Here is a 24773-nt window from a genome sequence, read left to right on the forward strand (position 1 = left end):
GAATGTGACCCGCAGCGTGGGTGTGGGTTCCTTTCAGTCAGGGGGAAGTAATGTCCCCGTGCTGCTGTGGCAAACCTCTTTGCTCTCCCCGGTATACGACCGAACCGCTCGGGCAGGGACCCAGGACTGCGGGCCGCAGAACTTCCTATTCCCTGGTGGTTTACCTGCGTCCCGCCTTGCGTTCCCACACTCGCTGAGGGTGAAAGTCCTTCTTCCCAACTTTTCTCTTCCCCCTGTCAGTTGTCAAATTTCACCCTCTCACCCGTCCCCGCCAACCCAAGTCATCTCTCCTAGCACGGACGGATGCAATAAAAATGTGTGGACCCGACGGATAACAAAGGAAGCGAAAGCAAACACAACGCCTGGCGTTAGGGAAAGTTCTGCCCCGCAGGACGAACTGGCACAGGCTGCGTTCCTCGCGGCCATTTGGTGTCTGAAACCGCACGGTCTCTCCCCCCCCCTCCGCTCCTCTCGCCCCCCGACACCGCCGCAGCGCGGGCAGGGGCGGCCCCGTGCCCGGCTGGAGGCTGGGGGCGACATCCCGGGGGGGGTGAGGGCCTTGGCTCGTCCGGACGCTCGCCCCCGGCGTGGGGCGGCGCAGGGGGAGAGCGGGAGTGACGGGCCGCCATATTTCTATCTCACCACGCCCGCGGAGCCAAACCATTGAAAAGCCGGGCGAGCCCGGGCCCTGCTTGCCTTCTCTTCCTCCCCGGCGGTCCTCTGCCACGCGCCCCCTCTCTCATCCTTACTGGCAGAGCAGAGGGGAGCCGCGGCAGCTCTCCGGCAGCGGCTCTCCCCGCCACAGGGGTTAGCGGCCGCCCCGCCGCTGCCGCGCCGGGGAGGAGAAGGGTTCGGCCGTGAGGAGGCTCTTCCCGCCGGGCACACGCCGAGATCGCCGAGCAGCTGCGGGCTCGCCCACCCCGCAGGAGCCGGGCTCCGGCTGCAAGGAATAGGGAGCGGCAGGGCAATGTGTGTGCGGAGAGGGGGGAGGGATTAGCGGGTATTAGCATTTCCACAGGGGGTGGGGTGGTCGCGTCGGAGGGCGGTGGGGGGTGTCGTCCGCCAGGGACACTCGGGGAGCGCGTTGGCTGCGGGCGGAGGCGAGGGTGCAGCAGGGCGAGGGGCGGCGGCGGCGGCTCTGTTAAATAGCGCTGCTGCTGCCGCCGCGGTGGATGTTTCCATGTTGTTTGCTGCATGATTTAGAGGAGAGGAGGACTTGGCAGGGAGCGGGCATCCGCGCCGCCAGCGGCCCTGCCTCTTTCTACTCGCTCCTGTGTGGCATCGAGGCAGTTGCCGGCACTTGCCGTGCGGCGTGCGGCGGGGGCTCCCGGGCAGAGAGCGCCTGTGCCCCCCGGGGCCGGTGCGGCGGGGTGCGTGTGTGTGTGTGTGTGTGTGTGTGTGTGTGTGTGTGTGTGTGTGCGTGCGTGCGATTTTAGGGGGGGTGGGGGTTGTGTCTGAACCAGTTAGGAAGAATGACTCTGGAGTCCATCATGGCGTGCTGCCTGAGCGAGGAAGCCAAGGAAGCCCGGCGGATCAACGACGAGATCGAGCGGCAGCTGCGCCGGGACAAGCGGGACGCCCGCCGGGAGCTGAAGCTGCTGTTGCTGGGTGAGTGCCGGCTGCCGCCGCCCGGACAGGCCCGGCCCGGCCTCGCCTCCCCTCGGCCCTCCGCCGGCACGCACGCCCCAGGTGCCGCCGGGGCTGCAGCCCCGGCATCGCTGCCGCCCCAGGCTCCCTGCGCCCGGTGCGTTGCATGGCGGAGCCGAGGCAGCCGGCGGCCGGGCCGAGGGCTGCGGCGGGGCCGTCTGGGCTGCCCCCCAGGCTCTCGCCGCCTTCGCCGCGGGGAGCTGCCGGCCGTGCTGCCGCCGTGGCGGGGCTTGTGTCCGGCGGCGGGGATCGCGGCTGCGGCTGCTGCGAAGGGGCTTGGTGTGGCGGGGGAACGGCCTTCCAATATGGAGGGGGGAAAGGATCGCGGGTGAGTGAGGGGGTGCGGGGCGGGGGGTGCGAATGTCGGCGGCAGTGCGTGTAGGAGAGGGATGACAAGGAAGCGAATTAGCGAAGGGACTCGCAGGGGGAGTTGCTGTGCAGATCGATGGTGGCGGGTTTAATATCTGCATTGTTCTGTGAGCCTCGGGAAGGTTGTTGGCTCACTGGTTGCATTTTTTTATTGTGACTTACATTTCACGAAGTAGACTGGGTTAAGGGGCTTGTGCTCAGATTGTAGATCGGCTTTCGGAAAGAAAGGGGAACAGTAAAGCTGCAGATGTATAAGCGAGTAACCTGAAGTATTCAGGAGAATGACAGTACCTTCGAAATCCACCCACTTAGCCACGAAGTAAGACCTACGGTGTGAGTTCTCATTAATTGAAGCAGAGGCTGTTCATTTTGGAGCCACAAATAATGCAGAGGCAGTGTTTATCTAATAGGAAGTTGGCTTGTGTGAAAATAAGCCTTTTGAATTAAAAGGGCCGTTATCCAGTGTGCTCTACGATGTCATGTAGCTCCCGTGGTAATACGGCTTCTGCCAGGCCTTGAAATATGTCTGCACCACTGCCTGGGCTGTTCCAAGTGGACGCGGGATGTTTATGCTGAAGATTTTTGTTTTGGGTCATGTATATGAAAGTAGTCATTAATACTGGGGGAATAAACTGCCTTTTCGATGAGGTAAGGGGAGTTAAAAGGAAAAGTCGGAGTACGTTTTAATGCTTCCATATGAATACACTATTTCCTGCAACTTGTCCTCTTGATACAGAGAAGGGTGTTGGGAGCCCTAACTGGTGTGGGAAAGGAGTGGTGGAGACAGATGAGATTATTACTCTCAGTAATAATGTTTTGTCTCATTTTGGCCTTATTTTGGTTGATAGAAGTGCATGTTGCGACTGTTTCAAGATACACGAAGAAGATAGAATAGGGATAGAAGTTTGCCTTTGCTTAATTTTATGGATGTTTAAGTATAATTACTTCATGGTATATATTAACTTCAGGATAGGCAGTTGGCATGTTTTTGACTGATTACCCTGATTCAAATTATTTCTCTAATTTCCTGATTTTTCTTGCAGTAGTGCCAGAGGCTTCTCCAAAGTTTTGAAAACTGCCTGAAATTTCCAGAATGCAACCCATATATGTTGCCTAGAGAGAGGGTTGAAAGATCTGTTTTCTGCAATCAGTAGTGCAGACTGCTTGGCAAGGTCCTGCAACTGGTAATTTTAAGTGTTGGAATGGTGGTGGATTGGTGTCCAGTGTCATTGCTTTGGACCTAATGTGATGCAGTGATGACAGTGACCTGTGGAAAACGTTGAGGAAAAAAAAAATAATCTTCCCAAGTGTGTATTGGAAAGGTTTTTTGCAAGTATCAACACCAGTGCAAACCATGAGTTCTGATTTGCTTGTTAAGTCATAGGCATGATACATTCCAGACCTAAGAGGGATGAAAGCTTCAGCTGCTCATAGTTAAAACAGCTTATCACATCCTTATGTCATGAAACTGGTGCAAAAATTCTACTGTGCACACATTTTTGGTCTTCTGCTTTGTCAACGCTTGTACGTTTGACTGAAAGTGTGTGTGCATGTGCAGCTGTTTGAATTAATGTTTAATGATCTCATCTTGTGAGATAAAGTGTAGTGGTGAACCACTGATGGAGTCATGGGATTGGGTAGAGATGCAAATTTCAGTTTATAAACAAGTTTTGAGGAAATCTTCCTTAGTAGTGGGCTTTAGGTTTCTGACAGCACTTTTTTTCAGTCACTGTCACTGCTTACCCAGCATAGGCAGTTTCTCTGTTAAGTTTGTATTGTTTGTGTGGGTCACTCACATGGTTATGAGACAGACAAAACCATGTTAGAATAGAAAATGAGTGATTAAAAACAGTGAAACTGCTAGCACAAAACCCATCTGAAATTGCTTAAAGTAATATTTAAAAAAAAAAAAATTTAATAGACCTTCACTGTCCAATTACATGTCTTTCCCCCCTCAAAACTTAAATTACTAGTACTGCTTCACTTTATTTCATGGAAGCATAGGCAAATGTGTTGTTATGTTTTCCTTTTTTTTGGTTTTTTTTTTAGAAGTGCCAACTTCTCGGTCCCACTTTGTGAAGTATTGTGGGACCTAACAGCCTAAGTGCATTGAAGGCTTTTGGATATGGGACTGAGGTTTATCCTTTAGATCATCAGCAATGTGTAAGATGAGATGTGTTAACTGGCCATGCATGATCTTCTTTGATCAGTAAGAGGTCTTGTTTTTCCCCTTAACTTTGTTGAAGATACACTGCTTCCTTGAAAAGTGAAGGAATTGTGTGTGTCTCTTGCAAACATACCTTGGTAAAACCTTTTTGTGTATTCACGATCCACTTTTACTGCCTGCCAAGATGATCCCTCTCTGTCATTAAATGTTAAAATAACTTCTAAGTAGTTTATTGTACATCATTACTAATTTTTTGGAACAGATTATAACAGGACATCGTAATTTTTTACTATTGTAAGAAACCAGAATACAGAATTAATCACTGAAGCACATTGCAAAGACGTAGTAGTAGTTCTGTTAGCACAACTTGGCTGTAATGTTTAAGGCACTTTGGAACAAATTCAGTCTTTCACTGAATTAGATTTTGATCTTGTTTATTTTCCAAATTCTTCTGGATTTCATTACAGCTGAACACTTTGTGAAACTCTATGATTGTTCTCCAGAGCTTACAGTTGTTAATGTTCATCCATTGTTTGCTGTTAGCTGTAAAAACACATTGTTTTTGTAATTGGAAAAAAAAAAGGTGTTTTAATGATTTATATTGATACATGCCAGGCAGAATGTACAGTATTCTGCATGCGTGTATTTTCAGCATGTATGTAAACATTTCTTGTTAAGCAGTAATGAGCCATGTGTTCTGATTATTATTTATATAATTTTGTCTATGGAAATTTTGCATGTTTGCAGAAAGCAGGGCTTGGGCCTGTGTGATAGTTTGTAGCTGTAAACTTTCAATCCTGGATATCCTCTGTCTGTGCACACTATCTGTATTTACATTACACACTGTTTTCTCAGTGGGAAATGCCTTGAATATCTAAGAAAATCATCTGGCAATGTGATGATTGGCTAGCTGGATAGCTGTGCCTACGTATCTATAAACCTTGACCAAATTAAGTACTGGAGATGTGAGAGAGTGCTTACTGTTTTGCAGCATATTTACTAGTATTGTCATGTGCAAATCCTGTTTTCTTAAGGGGTATGTATTTCTTATATTTGGAGCAGCAGATCTGGACAGCAAATTGTGTTAGTGAAGAGAGTTGCCTGATAAGAGTGTCCTCTTATTTGCTAAATGTTACCAGAGGAAACAGGTGGAAGACAAGTGATTTTAACTAGCTAGGATGGTAACCAGTCTGAAAAGACAGGAAGCAGTGAATGGAACCAGTTGAAAAATGCTTTTCAACATCAGGTGAATATCCAGCAAATGGGTATATATTCACTTACTTTCTTACACATGTGGCAGCTGAATTAAAGATCTGTATGCAGAACTTCCTGATTTAGCAGACTTTGACTTTCTGTAGATAAGCTGAAGAGGAAGTAGTTCCATTAAGCCAACAATGGAGTACACTGGTTTTATATAAGTCCTTCCTCAGCTGGAGAAAGAAAAAATCTTTTTTATTTCACCTATATCTTGTATTTCTATTGGTCTGTGCTGTTCACACTGAACACTTTCAAATAATTATAGGTAGTTACCACAGTATATCTTTACAAGTGTAAAATGAACAAGTAGTTAAGGTACATATTTATGTGTTGTACCTGGATTGGTAATTATCTCTTATTTAGCAGAAGATGCTTCTAAGGAAATATAATTTCATTCTGGATGCAGAATGCATATGTAAATTCTTACATAGACATATGTATCCATATATGAAATTAACTTTTTGGAGGAGGAGGAGAGAAGTATATTTAGTGCATCACAAAAGGATGTTTTGTTTGCAGCCTCTAAAAGGGGCTGGTTGTAGTTTGGGCTTTACTTATTTACAAGTGCTCTACACTCATTAAATTTAATAGGAACTAGGTGGTAGCCTGAATAGTCAAAGAATTCTGACTAATTTAACTTTATTGATATGTCAGAGAGCCAAGTGACCCCAAACTTGTATCTTACATTAGCAAAGAGTACATACATGAGTGCAAGAGGGAAACATCTGTGCTGAGCAGAAGAAACTTTTGGGAATGGACATGTAGATGTATCATGCAAAAAGAGAGAGTAATTCTCTGGTTTTACATGTTTCAAATTATTTTTGTTGCTGTATAATGGCAATGGCAGTTTCACAGGGGGAAACATTTCTTTTGAAATAATATGGTAATATCTGCAGAATTAATCCCAGGAAGGCATGAATTAACATTATAAGGTAGATCTGTGATCAGTGGTAATTAGCTTTGTTGCAGTAATATGATACTTAAAATACTGAGGGTTTTTTCTTGCCCTGCTGAATGGTAGAAGACTCCAGGAAAATCTGTTCTTTCACTTGAATGCTTCTATTTGTGAACAGCTGTTATTAATAAAATTGTGGAAATTTTCCAGCATTCACCTTTTATTTACTCTAACTATAAAACCTCTGACTGGCAAAATTAAACAGCAGGAAAGCAGTACAAAACCAAGGAAGAATTAGAGTACAGAAATTACAAGGACACCATGTATGATGTTCTTAACATCAGAGATGGAAGCGTGCTGCTAGCTTTACATGCTGTTAACTCCGTGCAAAGTTAGATGCATTAACTCTGGAGGGCATGAGTCTAAGAGATACCACAAGTTTAGATTTTCAAAATTTTGGAAGTTACTGGGGAAGTTCCAGGAACAGCACAAATAATTTTTTCAAGCTAAATTAAAGATTAAATCTTAAATTTTCTGAAAGCACATTGTTCCCTCAATAAGTAAGGCTAGGACAGGTCTAAGCTGAAGGGTGACAGTCTACAGGTTTTTGTCATAGTGGGCTTTCAAAGGACAAATGGCATGGCATAAGCAAATTGCTTAATTTGTACACTGTGCTGAGTGCATTTGGTTGAAAAGGTTATATTATATTAATCACAGAAACAAAAATAACACCCACCAAACCAGATTTTTTGTTTGTCAGTTCAAGCAGAATCATCCTGCAGACTATTGTTATGAATGATACAGTTCAGGTGAGCCACTGTGATGGTTCAGTTCATCATTCTCTGAAGAGGAAGTGCTGTGCAATATGGCATAGCTTGAATGAAGAAAGAGAACATCAGAAAGTTTATCAAAATGGAAACCTATAGCTTTGGTAAGTTGGAAAGGCAGAGGCTGTATCACTGTCTTCACACAGCTGAGCTGTGTATCAACGCCTTCACCTCAGAGCTATGTTTTTTTAAGTTAGGTTGTCCTGCTCTGTGTGTGGAAGAAGCATCTGTTAGGAGTAGGACTAGACATTTTGTCTAGTGCTGAGGTGTGGTTTTGTCTCAATGAACAGATGAATTGTGTGTACCCAAGACCTGCCCTCATTAATTAACTGTGCCTTTGGTATTGTATGGCAAAGGCATCCTGTATGTATTCGTATGTAATGGCATCCTGGCCTTTATCAGGAACAGTGTGGCTAACAGGTCCAGGGAAGGGATTCTGCCCCTGTACTCAGCCCTGGTGAGGCCACAGCTTGAGTCCTGTGTCCAGTTCTGGGCCCCTCAGTTCAGGAACGAGATTGAGGTGCTGGAGCAGGTCCAGAGAAGAGCAAGGAGGCTGTGAAGGGATCCAGCACAAGTCCTGTGAGAAAGGGCTGAGGGAGCTGGGGTGTTCAGTCTGGAGAAGAGGAGGCTCAGGGGAGACCTCATCACTCTCTACAACTCCCTGAAAGGAGGTAGGAGCCGGGGGGGGGGCGGTCTCTTCTCCCAGGCAGCTCTCAGTAAGACAAGAGGACATGGGCTTAGGCTCTGCCAGGGAAGGTTTAGGTTGGATATTAGGAAAAAATTCATTACAGAGTGGGTGATGAAGCATTGGAATGGGCTGCCCAGGGAGGTGGTGGATTCTCTGTTCCTCTTTTAAGAAGAGACTGATGTGGCACTCAGTGCCATGGTGTCATAACCACAGTGGCTGTGGATTGAGGGTTGGACTTGATGCATCATCTCAGAGGTCCTTTCCAACCTGGATGATTTTGTGATTCTGTATCTAGAAGAATGCCATAGTGGTCCTAGTCACAGTGCTTTGGGACTCAGCCCTAGCTATCAAAAGTTTGTTGAAGGAGGATTTCTTTTTCTCCTGGGAAGGTTGCACAAAGTTTTATTTGGTTTTCTTTTTTTTTTCCTAAAATCTTTTTTTCTTCTGAAGAAGCCAGTTCAGTTGGGTCCTTAACTCTTTTGAAGTTAACTGAAAATGCAGCTCTAGTCTTGATAAGTATCACCAGTCATGGATCAAAGGTGGGTTTTTTTTCTTCCAAATGGGATTAACCACTTCACGTTAAATCCAAGATAAGAGCTGAGGTTTAAAATTTTGTAGGAATTTGGTGTAATTGGGTGTTATGGAAACCAAACCTGTCAAAGGAATTGAAAGTTTAGAAATTATTGACTTAGTTGGGATACAGCCATGAAGTCAGCCCAAATAAATCTTCCTTTTGAGTTCTCTATTAGGTAAAAATATTTTAGATTTCACAGTATTTGCTCTTAGAGCACAGAATGTACATTATTGCCTAGTAAGTATGGCTGTCACTGTGCCTGAACTTTATGCTCACTGGCTGCTAACATACTGCTTCTTGGTCCTTGGTTCACTGCTCTTTCAGCTGCAAACTCAATAGAAATAGGATAATTTTTGGCAAGAATCCTTGCACTAGTGAGAACATTTATGTAAGTTAAGGAAAGTTGCTTTTATCTCCAAGTTCTGTAAACCCATCACAGGAGGGTTTTTAACTCTTAGATAGTTAATGTTCATTAGTCTGCTTCCATTAAAGAATGTTGGAAAAGAATACTGAAAGCTATTCCAGCCCCTGTTTCTGGGTGGATACAGTCAGCTAGAAAGTTGAACAGAAGGTTTCTGTAGCAGCAACTGCTAACTTACAAGGCATAAAAGCTCAAAGACATAAAATTTGGGAAAGATTACATCATTCCTTGTGCCTTTAAGAACTTATTTGGCTTGGGAAACTGAGGATCAAATATGCAACATTTATTTTACTGTGATACTGGATTTACTAAGTACTATATGTGGCACTTCATCTCAGACCACAGTAGTAAAAGTGAAGGAAATTAAATGCTGAAAATGAAAGGCATCTTTCATGTATTTTCCACAGGTTTGTATATAGCTGTCCAGGAATTTGGATGATTTGATGTTTATCCTCTTGTAGTATGTTTTCTAGATGGCATTGAAATCAACATTTATGTTGATAGTGAAAACCTTTCAAAGGTGGTTCACAAAAAATACCAATAAAAAACCCACGAAAACAACCCCCCCAAAAATGTTAAGTTCATAACCATAACAATTCCTTTGTTATGAACATAATTTGGTTTAACTCAGTTGATCTTGTAGGAGAGAAGATAATGATTCTTACAATACTTTGCACTTATGCTTGCTTTTTAGTTTTGTTTCATGTTTATTTGTTTGCTAGGGAAAAACAATCATTTCATGTTTGTGCGTTGACAGAACCTGACATTTAGAAGTATTTTGAAAAGGAGCGACAATGTTCCTGCCAGTTGATCTCTCCTGTCTGAGGCTGGCAGTTTTTATTAGGGGTAGTTACGATGTATGCACCTGGTCATCATTAATGATGATGAAATGGGTAGCTCATGTCAGAGTGCAGGCCACCAAGCACCACTTCTGACCTGTCCTGTTACTGAAAGTGAGATTAGGAAATTAAGTCCCTTTATCTCATTAACATTCCCTTAATCCACCAAGTCTTCTTTTAAGCTAATTTAGGGGGGGGGGGGAAGGAGGGAAGGAGGCTTCATCTGGGAATTTATAGGTACTGGAAATCATGCCCAAAAGGGTTTACTGTAAATCCCCCATTGGAAACACTTCTGTGTGAAACATTTTTTCAGTCCACCAAAATGAAGAAACATCTGGCTACACTAAAATTTAGACCAAAATGTAGGCTATAATTTATAATTGTCTGCGTAACAGGTAATCTTGCAAGATATGTTGAAACATATGGAAGAAAGAAAGGTAATTAAAGACAGCCACCATGGCTGTCCAACAAGGAAAAAATGTACCTGACTATGGGCATTCTATGGAATGGCTGCAGCAGTAGACAAAGAAGAGCTTTGCATGCCATCTCTCCAGGCTTCTGTAAGGTGTTTGATATGGTCCCACACATTTTTATTGCTAAATCAGAGAGATATTAGTTTCATGGAGGGACAGTTAAACAGATGAATTTTCTTGATGGCTGAATCCAAAGAATTGCAATCTGTGGCTCATTGTCCAAGTAGAAACAAGTAATGAGTGGGGAATGTAAAGGAATTGTACTGTTAATATTTTTATCGGTGACAGACAGTGAGATTGAGTTGCACCCTCAGCAGATTCTCACATCACACTAGGCTGAGTGGTACAGTTGGTAAACTTGAGGGAAGGGATGCCATCCAGAGGGATCATGACAGGCTTGGGACGTCAGCACTTGGGAACCTCATGAAGTCCAAGTGCAAGGTTCTGGGTGCATTGTCCTTGGGCTGGAGCAGTCTTCATCATCCTTACACACTGAGGGATGAGTGGGTTGAGAGCAGTCCCATGGAGAAGGAGTTGGGGGTACTAGTGTATGAAAAATAGGACATGGGCTGGCAACATGCACTTGCAGTCCAAAATACTAACAGGATCCTGGGCTGCATCAAAAGAAGCAATGGACAGCAGATTTAGGGATTCTCCCCCTCTGCTCCACTTTCTTGAGACTCTACGTGGAGAACTGTGTCCAGCTTTGGGGCCCCACAAAATAAGAAAGAAAAGGACCTGTTGGAGTGAGTCCAGATGGGGGCCACGAAAATGCTTAAAGGTCTGTATTAATTCAGTGAAGAACAGCTGAGAGAGTGGATGTTGTTCAGCCTGTATGCTCTGTTGAGGCTTGTTACAGCCTTTCAGTACACACAGGAGGTGTATAAGAAAGATGAGGTGAGGGAAACATTTTAGCAGGGTCTGTCTGTAGTCACTGGAGAAGGGGCAACCTTTTTAAACTGAAAGATGGTAGATCTATATTGAACATGAGGGAAAAAATTTTGTGATGAGTTTGGTGAGACACTGGAAGAGGTTGGCTGGGGCAGCTCCCACTCCCCTGAAGTGTTGAAAGTCAATCAAGTTGGAGCAGCCTGGTCTTGTGAAAGATGTCCCTGCCTGTGGCAATGGAATTAAACAAGATGATCTTTGAAGATCCTTCCTGACTCAAGTTGTTCTGTGAATCAATGATTAGAGTGCTTTGGTAATAACACACCTCTTCTCAACCTGCTTGCTGGGTGGAACAATGCTTTTTAATTTTTTTTTCTGAAAATACATGGAAACATACTTTTGTTTTTATTGGTGAGGAGAGAATGTTGAAGAGAAACAGCGATGTTTTTTGTACAGTGTTCAGTTTCCACATGGTCTCTGTTTATCTCAGTACTGAAATGGTAAATAAACTAAAAATTATAATAAACATTTACTCTGATCCATTTTGCATAGATGACTGTTTCTCCTGGATTAGAATCTGATTTCATAGAAAGGCAGAATGCACAATTTAGGAGTAAATTGGCTTTCATCAAAATGCAAACTTGAGTATTTTCTACAAACAGGACTAGGAGATTAATTGGAATTACTGAATTGGAGTAAAGTGACTAATAATGTTTGATCTAATTCTATGTTACCATCAGTAATATTTTAAAGATAGCTTATGGTAATTTGAGCTTGGGTTCTAATACCATCTACAGTCATTTGAACCTAGAAACATACTTTATGCAGAAAAATTTTTGTTCTTTATGGGTTTATTTACTTAATTCCATTCATTCTTGCTTATCTGCAAGACATGATAGTAACAAATTTTGATTCACTGTGGCTTTGTTCTCTGCCTGTACAACAGGGTAATACACTACTATTAATTATTAAATCTAGTTGGGGTTAAGAACTAGGACATGATAATATTTAAGGATTCTAGCCTTTGAACCAAAACCAGATAAACAATGTGAACACAATTTGCTAATAGTTTAGTTGTGCCTATACTCCCAACAACAAATACCAACCTCTGACGCTGAATATTGAAGTTAATATGTACACCCTTCAGTTGTAAAGGCATTCTTATGCCTAAACTTTATCTATTCTTAAAATTTACAGCCATGTTAGTTTTGTTAGAGGGGTTTTCATTTGGTTATCCTCAGTAAATACTTTTGCTGAATCTTTTAATTTTCAGACTTATTTTTTGTCTACAATTTCATACATATAAAATGCGGAGGACAGTATTTAAATTTTCACATGGATCTTTTTGTCTGTGGAATTTTGCCTCTAAATAAAACAAAACTGGTAAAACAGGAGAAGATTTATGGCTTTTATTGTTTAAAAGGCAAATGAAGATGTTTTTATAATTGGTAATTATACAACATTACTGTATACATGATTTGTCAAGCCATTAGGGTGCATTCTTATGTTAGAATAGTTTAAAAAAAGAAAAAAACACATGACAGCTTCGTAATGGCTTTGTTCTATGTTTTAGTTGTTAGTATCTCTAAGGATTGTTGATATTTTCTGGTATAATCTGTAGAAACAGGTCATCATCTTCTGTGCCTTTGTGTTTTATTTGCCTTAATATGCTACCAGGCTTCTTTGGCATGATGACATTCAATTATCTATTACCTCTCCATTTTTATTTTTTTTTTTGCAATGGATTTTATGTGCATAGAAAGCAAAAACTCTGGGAAGTGGTCAGAACAGGGCCATAAGAAAGACAAATGTTTATTTGTGGATTTACTTTATCTCTTTTCTTTAAAAAAGTATGTCAGCCTATCCATCTAGACCGTATCATGGGTATAGTGACATCAACTGTATATATCACTGTGCTCAATAGCTCTCAAAAGCTTGCTTTTGTGTTTTGTGGTTTTTATTTTTTGGGGTCTTGGGGTGGGGTATTTTTTGAAGCTAAATACACTGCTGTTCCGCAAAACACCAGCAGCCTGTCTGATAATTTTTTTTATTTATTGTGGACTTTACTTTCTGAGATTAGATAAAGTATAAGAAATAACTACATTGGTTTGTATTCATAGTACTACATTTATTAAGGACTTCAAGGACAAAAAAATTTCCCAATATCCCCTGTTGTGGCTCAGGTGTTTTGCAGTTCAATCCTAACTCTGTACCTGTAGGATAGATTTCTAATGCTTTCATCTTTCTCATAGCTATCTTTCCATGCCTTTCCAACTACTCAACATAATTTCTGTAGTACAATGAGAATTGAGCACTGATGTTAATAGAATTTTATTACAAGTGCAGGAGTAACATTTCCCTTCTGCTAGTTAGGGGTACCTAATTGTTGGGGTGTGCTCAAGCAGTGCAGCAGCCTTCTGAGCCATGACACTAAATTGTTCATGTGTAGATTACTATCTGTGGTAGCTCAAATACTCTTCTAAATAATTGCTTTTCAAGGTTGGTTCATTCATTGCCTGACAAGCTTCCATTTAACTGCATTCAGATGTACAGTCTTTATCTGTTTCTAGTTTATAGGTTATTCTGATTGCTTTTCAGCATCATAGCCCCTTCTTAATTTACCAGTCCACAGCTTTTGTGTCACTTGCAAGTACAGTCAGTAATAATTTTTTATTTACTCTGCTTCATGGGTGAAAATACCGCAATGTCTTACCCCAGTCTTAATATTGCTGGGATCCTGTTTGGCAGACAGCTATCTGCCGAGTACTTTCATCTGTGTAATTTGATACTTACTGCTCAAACAACTGTTATTTCATGCATACCATGTTGGTTTCTTGCATGACACCAGATCAGTGGCTTAGCAGATGCCTGGTTCCTCAAAACCTCTGACTTTGTATAGCAAATCATCTTAAATGTTGAAACAGCTTAGCTCTTGGATGTTCTTTCTTTCACTCACCCTTTGCTCATCCTTTGGGGTTTTTTTGGCTGTTACTTGAAGAGTTAAAGGGTAGCATGACTTCCTGTCCAGTCCTTACTCTCTTTAAGAGATGTCTGGACCTGCTGAATGATAGTGTCTTTAGGAAATCCTCTAATGCTTATATTCAATAGGTGCTATAATGGAAACTCATTGCAAGTATTTCCCTAAAACCAAAACAAATTTGTAAATTCTGTATGGTATTTATATGTTAATAAATATTAAATGCTATACAACAGCACTATAGTGAGAGACTAATGTGGCTTTTAGTGTTTTGTGATGAAAAAAAAACAAACCAGGGTCTCACATGTATCCTTAGCGCTCTTCATTTGAGCTTTCTGCAACAATTTCTGAAAATTCCCAGATTTTTTTGTTCACCTATTCTAGTTTTCTCCTTTTACCACACCTGTCCACGCTGCTTGTACTATTTTTTGTTTTGATTTGTTTAATAGAGACCTTTATTTAGGCCATTAGGATCAGTTACGTGGCCCTGGGAGATTATACCTCACGAACATATTTCATGAATGTGTTGCAAGAACCACACCAGCTTTTTTGACAATTTTTTGCTATTAGAATTCACTCCAAATATATTAAAGATCACTGGCTGCAAGCCAGCTCAATATGAAAAAAGCTAATCACTGAGCTTTTACTTATGTAAATCTTTGCTACAAAGCAAGTTCCCTCTTCAAGTCTACATAAATGTATTAGCAGTTCTTTGGGTTTTTTTCACTTAGGCATCTAGAACATTTGTACAAGCAGTTTAATTTGATTATACATTTAATTCTAATCTTACTTGCATTTTTCTGCTAAATACTTGCACTTTCCCCCCTACACTCCCAGTTTTTCACTTTCAGTAGTACACTACTGTGACCTCTCTAGGCAGCCTGCCTTTTTTGAATGTTTTTCCTCCTTTTCTAACAGTGAAAACCATTCAAACTCTGCAACTTCATCTTTCACAGAAACACAGTGACTAGTCCCCAGAATGAAACTCTGTCAGGTATTCTTCACCTGTCCAGGAGTTCACTTCTAGGTTGTTCTCTTTTCTTCCACTATGGAAAAGAAATACTATTCAAACTGCACGCCAGGATAATGTATGGGATGTTTAGGTACCTAGAATTTGCAAAATTCAGAGTAATTTGTCTCATAGAGTGTACTTTATGCACATGTGCAATTCTGCCACCATTTCTGTTAAATGCAATTGAGCAAGCCCCTTGATCTGTTTGCAAGGACTTGCTTGCATCCAAAGTGCTCACTCTAATGGAATAGCTGTGCTGTCTGTCTCTGCCTCAGGGTACCTGCAGAACTCTCCTTCCTTTGGGTGCACAGTGGTGAATGCTGGCAGCAGCTGCTTAGCACTTGGGTGAAATAAAACACCTTCTAGTTACATCTAGAGAAACACCAGCTTTGGAGGCCTGCTGTAAGGAGTTCTGCATGTTCTGCAGAAGGTCCAGGTCTATCCTGACAAGCTGAATGCTCCTTGTTATCAAGGAGGAAGTGGATGTTTTGGGACTTAACTGCAGTTGGAAGGGTCTGGGATACGTATGGGATACCTTCTTCTGCTTTCCATCATCCACCTGTCAGAGTTTATGGACAGACTTAATCTTACCAAGGTGCAGATTTGACGCCCATGGGACTCTTACTTGTGGACTTGTGTTGTTCTATGTAACTGTGAAGACCAGCAGGTTTTTTGCATAATTTTCAGACATGCGCTAACATGGTTCGGACTTGACTCTGCACTGACACAGATGCATTCTGCCTGCTGGGCAGTGAGTTTGAGGCTACACTCCCAAGTACAAGAGAGTGGGTGGCATGTTGAGCTTCTGGAGAGAGTCTAGGCAAATGCACTTGAGGTGATGAAGGATCTTGAACATCTCTCCTATGAGGAAAGGCCATGAGAGCTAGGACTGTTAAGCCTGGAAAAGAGGAGGTTTGGGGATGGATCTTACCAATTTATATAAATTACTGAAGGGAGAGTGCAAAGAGCCAGACTCTTTCTAGTGACAGGACAAGAGGCAGTGGGCACAAGCTGAAACACATGACATTCTCTCTAAACAACAGCAAATGCTTTTTTGCTGAGGGGGTGGCTTAGCGCAGGCGCAGGTTGCCCAGGTAGATAGTGGAGTCTCCCTCCTTAAGAGATAATTAAAAAATCCCAACTTGATTGGTCCTGGGAAGCTTGTTGTAGGTGGCCCTGCTCGGTCAGGGGATTGAGCTAGGTGACACCCTGAGGTCCCTTCCAGTCTCACCCAGTCTGTGATTCTTTGAAGTCCAGTGGTTGTGCTGCAGCAGCATCTGGAAGGTACAGATCATCTGTGTCACCAGTTTACCCAGACCTTTATTTAGTGTGTGGGGAATCTAATCTGGTTAGCATTTTACTATGCTGCTACTCACTTATCAGTTGTGTATGGGTGTACAAAGAATTGTTTTGCAGACACTTCTGGGCCATTGTGACCACCCAGAGCCCACCTGAGGAGAAATAAATGAAAATCTTAGTTCTGCTGTTCAGTATGCCAGCAGGCTTTTGGGGAGTAGTCACCTTTGCTGCTTAAGTCAGGTGGGGAAGGCAGCAGGGTAGCTTGTCACCCTGTTTTGTGGACAGTGTTGGGCAGTATAGGGCAGTCTGTTCCCTTAACATCTATGGGACAGAGGTGGGCTTGAGCTTTAAGCAATTGTTTGTGGGCTAAAGGGCCACCAGGTTTGATCCAGTGACAGTACCCCCAAAAACAACATCATCATTAAGGGGGGCAGTTGTGGTTTCAAATTATAAACTGAGTAGTCATAGCAGGACAGAAACACTACAGCCTGGGTACACACACTCTGGCAATGTGCTGCCATGACATGTAAAGTATGTGAATTATGCTAGCTGTGCATGTAAGTCCAGGGTATTACCAAAACTTTCTGACAGGACATTTGCATTTGGTCACAAATGCAGTTAATATGCCCAGTGCTCAGAGATGCCCTGTCTACTGCCAGAAAAGTCCTTATGCAAAAGATAAATTCTTTATTGATTAAAAAAACAGAAGGGGAAAAACATCCACTCTAGTCCTCCCTTCAACATTATCGCTAACAGAAGAATGATACCAAGTGAGGATATTTGCAAAGATGAAAGTTAATCCATATTGTGTACATCCTTGAAGGAAAGAGATGTAAAAGACCAATGGCTCTCTACAAAGGTACTTGTGCACCAAATATGTGTATTCTAAAATACATGCAAATAACTTTGAAAAACAGCCAGTTGGTCCAGTTGAAGTTTCTTTGAGGTTGCGGGGTGAGAAAGAAGTGCGCAGACTGCCATTCTGTAGCGCTGCAGCACTCAGCCAAGTGATGGAGTGGCAGAGCAGCCAGCTCCTGCGTTGACTCCTGGGAGAGACCAAAGCTGGCAGAACTTTACTCTGGAGTGAGAGGTTGCCTGCTAGAGAGGTTGGGAGCTTCTCTTAGAGAACTTGTGGGGGTGGTGAGGGGGCACGTAGACCCAGGTTCAGACAGGCACCCAATGTCAAAGCAGTGTGTGGTCCTTACTCTCATTACTTTATTACTTTATTTAGTTATCCCCTCCTAGCTAGTGTTTGAAGGTCAGCCTGTACCCTGTAGCTGACTGGTCTGGTACACTGTGTCTCTGGTGTCCCATCTCCAGAAACCTGAGGCATCTGCTGCTTTGGTGTCTGCTGATGACTGATGTTTGGGAGAGTGATGCATGAGGCTGTGCCACACACTTAGCTCTCTCTGTTTGCTCTGCTGATGGGAAGAATGAAGGGATTGGTGTAGTCCTATGATAGAACATTTTGTGTGGTTCAGCTGGGGAGAGGTGAGACATTTGTCAAACTGGACTGGAGTAGAATCTTTGCCAGTCAGTAAATCTCTCTGTTAATCTAAAATTGCTGCTCAGTGCTCCGGGTTAACTAGGCAGTGAAATCCTTGAGGAGTGTTGGACCTCAGCGAGAGCTATCAAGTAGTTCTGCATGGAACTTCACTATTTTCTATAAGTAGAGTAGTGGGGTTTTTTTTCCCTTTTTCATAACCTAGTATGTCTGGGGTTTTTTTTGGTTTGTTTTTTAAGTGGTCTTTTGAGCACTGAAGCTGTAGAATTTCTTTGCATTTTGACCTGAAAAAACAAATGACAAGTTGTTTCCTGGGCTTTTCTTGGATGATTCTGGGAGTGGCTATTAGTTAAGTCAGCTGTTTCGGCTGAACTGTTTTCTTTCCTCTATGAAAAAAACGAAGGCAAAAACTATTTGAATGCTTCATTATATTTTTTCTGTCCATTCTTAATAGCCTGTTTTAAATGTACTAAAGCCCTGGATTTCTATAAAGTTTTGTCTTTACCCCCACAAAATAAGGTACGTTTAAACAAATAAACAAAACATATCTTATAAAAAAACCACACTACGCAACTAAACAAAAACCAAAAACTCAAAACAGACAAAACCCCTTCCATGTTATGGAATGTAAGTGGAGAAAACCTTATATCTTTTGGTGTGTGCTTTTCCTGCAGGCCCATTCAGTGAGCTTGTTAGTTTTCCAGTGTTATCTTGCTCTATGATGAAATATCTTAGAGAATCTTGGGTATCCTTCATTGAGGGGACTGCAGTGAGGAAGTCTAGAAGTTATTCTTTATATTTAGGCTTGCAATTGTAAACGAAGGTTTTAGCTTCCTGCCTTTCTCTTTTGTGATTCAGTTATCTTACCAATGAACCCCTTTTCAAAGAGAGGGAAAATAATTCTCCACTCATGTCTTTCTGAAGCAGGAGTCCTGTGAACCAATTGATAAGGCAAATTCCAAAGTTTATTGCTTTCACAGTAATCTTGCTTTGAATGTCAGGCAGCCCCTTAAGTCCATCAGCAAGGAAGGCAGGTTGTTTCCTGGTAGTGCAGCTTATTCCAATTATGTTGTAGCATAAATGCCACCTAGGAGTATGTCCTTTTTTGTTAGCTAATGGTATCTCTGCCTTCTTGTCTTCCCAGTGATCTCATTGTAATTATAGTTCTAAAGTTGTATTTCAGAAGAATGATGGAAGCTACATCAGGCTTTTCTCCTCGATCAGTAACAATCCACATTCACCATGATTTCTCAAACAAAATTAAGATTCAGGCTTTCAGGGTGTGGTGGTGGTGGTTTTTTTTTAATTTTTTTTAATTTTTTTTTTTTTGGTAGTACTTTTAGTGCTGCATATTACCAGGGAATGACTACATCTCACCAATTTTGTTACTTTTCTGTGATTCACTTCAAATAACTATGACAGTTAGTATCCTGATATATGATTCTGTTTCTAAATGGTGTGGAGTTTGTCTTCATCTTAGGACTTTGTGGATCATTAGCTTACCTTCACACAGTAGCTTTTCTACTTGGAAAAGTGTCACACTGAAGCAAAATTTTCAAGCAAGGGAAGATGAGAGGCAGGGCATGTCACTCCTCATAGGTTATGCTGCTTCTCCGCTAGCATGTCACCCAATTTATGGGCTGAGATGGGAAAGAGGCTGAGATACCAACGCTAGTAAACAGTCAGGTTGTAGTTTACATTGCACTGAAAATTGCCTGGGAGTGGTAAGGTTTTAATGTCTTATCCTGTACTCCACTAAATGAAATAAGATTCCCATGTAATGCCTTGGGAGCATCTTCTTCTTACAGTTGTATAAAAAGTGACTATTTATAGTATTTCCTTAACATTCTTTTTGTTGTATCATTATATTTTTGTTGACACCAATAGTTCCTTTGCTCCAAAAAGCATTGTTCTGAGATATACTTGAATATGCTATTATATTTGGTCTGAACTATGGAGTCATACTGATATTTGCAAGTAGTTTTCGCTTTTGACTAGTATCTCTGAATGTGTATATGAAAGAGCATGCCACTTCTTTCTGTAGATGTCTGTTTAAAGGCACTGAGATTCAGTAATTCAACTGTGGCACATCTAGTATCTGTAGTTACTGGCTCCTCACCCTGCTGCTCTCAGCAGACTTGCTCACCTGGCTGCATATCATATGTTCATCCTCGTCAAGCCACACTATGTAGGTAAAGTCTGCTTGGACATTCCCCTCTGTAGAAGTTGAGTTTAGGTGTTTGAACTGAATTGGCAAAAGAAGATAAATTAGTCAACGTTTTTCTGTGTTGTGCATGACTTTGCTAAACAGTAAGTTGTCTTAAGCAAAGGGTTTATTTCCTCCACTGTATGTATTTTGAAGTACAGAAAATGTCCTCACATATTACACCAAGCTTTGTCTGGTACTCATCAGATGAGCCTCTCTGGGAGGTAAGGAAATGTTTAGTTTACAGACTGCATCAGCACTTACAGACTGTGGCAACCACTGCTCAAGTTTTGGCAAGGGCAGGATGCTTTTGAATCAGTCAGAAGCAAAATCCCAAACAGCTGATGAACTCAAATGTAAAAACTGAAGGCGTACAGATTTTTCTTAGTAGAAATACAGAGCATCAGAGCATAGCTGTAAGCTCCATCTGTAAATGCTGCAGTTGTGGAGTCAGGCCTAAGTTCTAAGTCATTCTTCTCTTGTGAGGGGAACATGTCTTGCAGTCATCCATGAAATCTCTGCTGAGGAGAATCAGTGAAATTCCCACTACAAGCAGCAGAGTACATGTTGGTAGTCTGAGTCAAAGCTGTAGCTCAGAGCCCTAGTTTACGACTGGGAAGTATGTTGTCATCACATACTGAAAGGATGAGCCTTTGTAATAGCATGCACAGTGCCCTATCATCTCTTGCTTCAGGTGCAAGAATCTCCAAATTCAAATTCACAACAGACTGCTGCTGTACTGCCAAGCCTGAAAGATAAGGAATACTGGAAGCCTAAATAAAATGGCAAAAAATGATACTTTAAAGATAGTTATGTTCAGCCTGAAGAGGAGAAGGCTCTAGGGAGACTTTATAGCAGTATTTCTAAGTTAGCAAGTAGTGAGGACAGCAGAGTGGGTCTGCTGGGAAAAAATGTAGGTGCTGAGAACCTGATGTCCACATTTCAGAGGTTTGTTTTTTTTTACCTCAAGATCAAGTCTCATTCCAGGAACAAAATGGCTGCTTGTGGCTAGAATATACTAGTTGTGGTCCTTAACTTCCATTTTCACTGGTTTCCTTCTAAAGTAATCCAGGTGGGAGTTTTGCCATGCCTACAGGTTAGAAAAATTTCTTCACTGAAAGGATCATCAGTGGAACAGGCTGCCCAGGAAAATGGCTGAGTTCCTGTAGGTATTTAAAAGTCATGTAGATGTGGTGCTTAGGGACATGGTTTAGTGCTGGACTTGGCGGTGGTAGGATAACAGTTTGACAGTCATGAGAGGGTCTTTTCCAACCTAAATGATTTTATGATTTTCAGAGCTCCAAAGCACAGCTAAACTGGAAAATAGCTTACATTTGCAGTCAGCTCCGAATAGCATTCTATATACATGGAACACAAGCTTGGCCCTGGTGCTTGGCTGCTGCTTGGCTCAGAAGTGGGGGAACTGGGATTTCACCTCAGGAATTTTCCCTCCCTGTTATTGTTTTGAGACATGGAAATAGTATGCCTTTGAAACAGATTGATTTAGCTTTAGAAACATCTTTTAAGTCTGCTTTTCATGGAGAACATGAGCTACTACTCTCTTTTATATATTGTCCTCTTTATGATATTTTTTACTTTAAATTTGCTGAGCTATTTATGATATTTCACTTGTCATTTGCTTTACTTTCCATGTTGGGCCCTACAGAAAACTTACATTGCAGCATGATTAATTTATTAGAAAAGTGTTTTTTCTTTGAATAGGTACTTCGGTTATTCTCTTTTTTAATGTCTAAACTGCCAGGCCATCTTGTTCAGTTTGAGTTTTTCTTTAGTTAATGGTTACCAGTACTTTCAATTTACCTTAATGTTCTTCAACAAAAGTATGAGAAAAAACATAAGATAATGATAATAAATGTTTCCTAGATACTTGGAATTGAGCTGAGAATAATAAAAATAAACTTTAAGCCTGATCTTTTGTCAGGAATAATGAAAGATAGCTCTTCTTCTGCCTTTGTTTGTATGTGCAAGTATTTTCATACAGTCTTCAAAATAACTTTGACCTACACAGTTTCTGTAGCAGGACACCAGTGTTGTCATAATGAGAGGTGTGACGTTGGCTTTCCCTCGTTTGAGTTCTGTATCTACCAAAACGACCTTGATGAATATTTTCATGGTTAAAGGGAGCCATATGCCTTTAATTTGATGTACAGTTGACTTCTACACATTTCTCAGAAGGTTTTTGGCCACTAATAAATGTGGAAAAGAAAATTTTAATGTAATTAAGAGATGGGAAGCTTTGCATCAGATGACCAATAGAGTATGTTTAATATATTGCATAAGTACATCTCAAGAGTCCTCCTACACTAACTAGGAGGAAAGAATTAATCTTAGTCCATCAGCTGAGTTTGTTAGGGAACAAGCTATTACACTACTGTTACAGGAGTAAAATACTGCCCTAATTGTGATCTTACGTGATACTGAAAGCAATAAGCTCAGGACCTTATCTAGGCTATAATTCACCATTATAGGTCTTGTATTACTCTTCTAAGGAGAAAAAAACATTGTTTATTAAGTAAAATGAACACAAGAAAGCAAGACATGTCAGAACTCTTGAGATGGGATTGGACTGCTAGCTGAATTCACAGGACATGGAAATATAAAAGACATTAACTTCATTCTTCAACTTCACGAAGAGCATCACAGACACTCTCTCACAGCCTCATAGAAAATTAATAAATAAATATCTCAGAACTTTGATTAGAATGAGGATCAATTTAAGTAAACAAATCATAGTGTAATTATATGATGCATTAGCTTCTAATTAGGATTGCTGTTAAAATACAGAAAAAGACATCTATTAATGTAGTATTATTTTAGCAATGTTTCCTTGAAAAATCCATGCCAAGATCTTTGTTTGATAACAGTCTTTTATGATTGTGTGGTCTCAAGTCGAATAATGTGTGCAGTATTGCTGGTAGGATGCATGTGAATCAACTGCCCCATGCCAGTAATTGACATTTACTCTTTGCCCTCGGAGATCATGTTGGTGGTTTAGTAGCTGTCAGTAATGAACTGCTATTGCAGTATGAAAATACCCAGTGCTACAAATGCTTCAGACAGGACTGCTGTGATTTGACATAAAAATGAGTGCATTAGAATGTATCAGTGGTTTATGTACTCGTTGATTTAAAAGTCATGTAGATGTGGTGCTTAGGGACATGGTTTAGCGCTGGACATTGATGCAGCTGTTCCAATGAGAGTCCAGCTGGGATAGTGAAACTGTTTCGTCTTCTGCAGACTGCTGGGCTAATAAGTTTTAAAATTCTTAGAGCAGGGTTATTTATTGCATAAAATAGTGCTATAAACAAAGGTAGAAAACTGATACAAAGACTGTATTTGTCAAAACCTGCTTAGCAAGTTAGAAAAGGTGCCAGAAGTAGACTGTACTACCTGGACCCCAGTCCAGTTATTTTTGCAGTGAGCCTTTGTGTTTCACAAATCAAAGAAAACTATTTACTGCTAGTTAGTGAATTGCAGGCTTAGTGCTTCACTCTAGCTTCAAGTTGCACAGTCTCTAGGGCTTGTCCTTCCCAGCATTCTTGATCTAACTGGCATTTTGCAGCATGGGATACACATTACTGCTCAGAAGTCCATAAGCTAAAACTTGGAAGGTCACTGTCCCTTCTGCTTGCATTAACCTGTAGAGCCTTGGTAGCAGCTGGGGTCTGTACTCTTCTGCTAACACTTCAGAATACAAGTGCATTTGAGTGGTGGTGTCTGTAAAAGGCCCTTGGAAGAAAACCAACCAGCATTGCAAATGTTGGTAATTCATAGTTATGCCTGGAGCAGCCCAAAGTGAGCACAGCTTCAGACAGTCCAGAGTGTACTGAATATAATTTTGTCCTTTTCAAAGTGTAGGTACTTCAGCATGTTAGGGCATACTAATCTGCATATTAATCTGCCTCTTGCAGAGGCAGTCCAAGAATAATCTGTGGGCCAGCTAATTGCCGTGCAAGTGGTTGCAGCCTGTCAGTGTTCTTAGAGGGCCCATGCACGTGCTCAGAGTAAAAGTAGTGTACACACATACTGCAGTCATCATGCACATGCTTAGTAACACACGTGCTTTCCGGAATTGCCAGGCTCACTGCATGCATACATGCCAGCAGTGTAGTTGCATTGTGGCTGTGAAGAAAGCCCAGTGATTTATAAATGTGTCAGGCATGTGGGCTGTATACAGACCCAGTAAGTGACAGGCCCTGGGAAGCTCTGTTTGTTAGCCAGGGGTCCTTTCCTGTAAGAGAGACATGTCCTGGTTAGCAACTCAGTCACCAAATAGTAGGTGTCCTCCTAACAAAGTCTGCCTTCTAATCATCTACAGAATGGTTGCATTACAATCTTGCAAGTTCTGCAAGGAAAGAATCTAAGACACTTATCTGATGCTTTATACCACAGTATTTAGGGTTGTATAAGGTAGAAATTTTTCAAATTTAATGTATCTTCCAAGTTAATGAAGTAATTTATTATTTATTATTCAGGTATCTTCCAAGTTGCTTGCAGTCATTTATTGTTTGAAAGACAGTTTGTGTAATTGGAAGCTGGTATACAGTATAGAGTACAAATCACTGCATCTGCACTTAATTTTGTTTCACATTGTTGTCACAGCATCTCTGTTTTACTAGAGGAAACTAACCCACCTTCTAGGGGAGGGTATATGGTCAAAAGGGAGTATGTATGGTTGTGGAGTGCCAGTAAGCAGAATATTAAATAGA

General features: G+C 41.6%; 1 protein-coding gene across 1 annotated transcript in view; it reads left to right on the top strand.

Annotated features, from left to right (window-relative positions):
* The first annotated feature begins 1420 nt into the window (after positions 1-1420).
* The window catches only part of LOC103539360 (guanine nucleotide-binding protein G(q) subunit alpha), a 114509-nt gene continuing 91156 nt past the window's right edge, over positions 1421-24773 (top strand). Inside the window, exon 1 of the mRNA XM_030466819.1 lies at positions 1421-1608. Coding sequence (XP_030322679.1) covers positions 1473-1608 — 136 coding nt within the window. The 5' untranslated portion in view covers positions 1421-1472. The remainder of the gene's footprint in view (positions 1609-24773) is intronic.

The sequence above is a fragment of the Calypte anna genome, chromosome Z (genome assembly GCF_003957555.1).
Source record: "Calypte anna isolate BGI_N300 chromosome Z, bCalAnn1_v1.p, whole genome shotgun sequence".
NCBI lineage: Eukaryota > Metazoa > Chordata > Aves > Apodiformes > Trochilidae > Calypte > Calypte anna.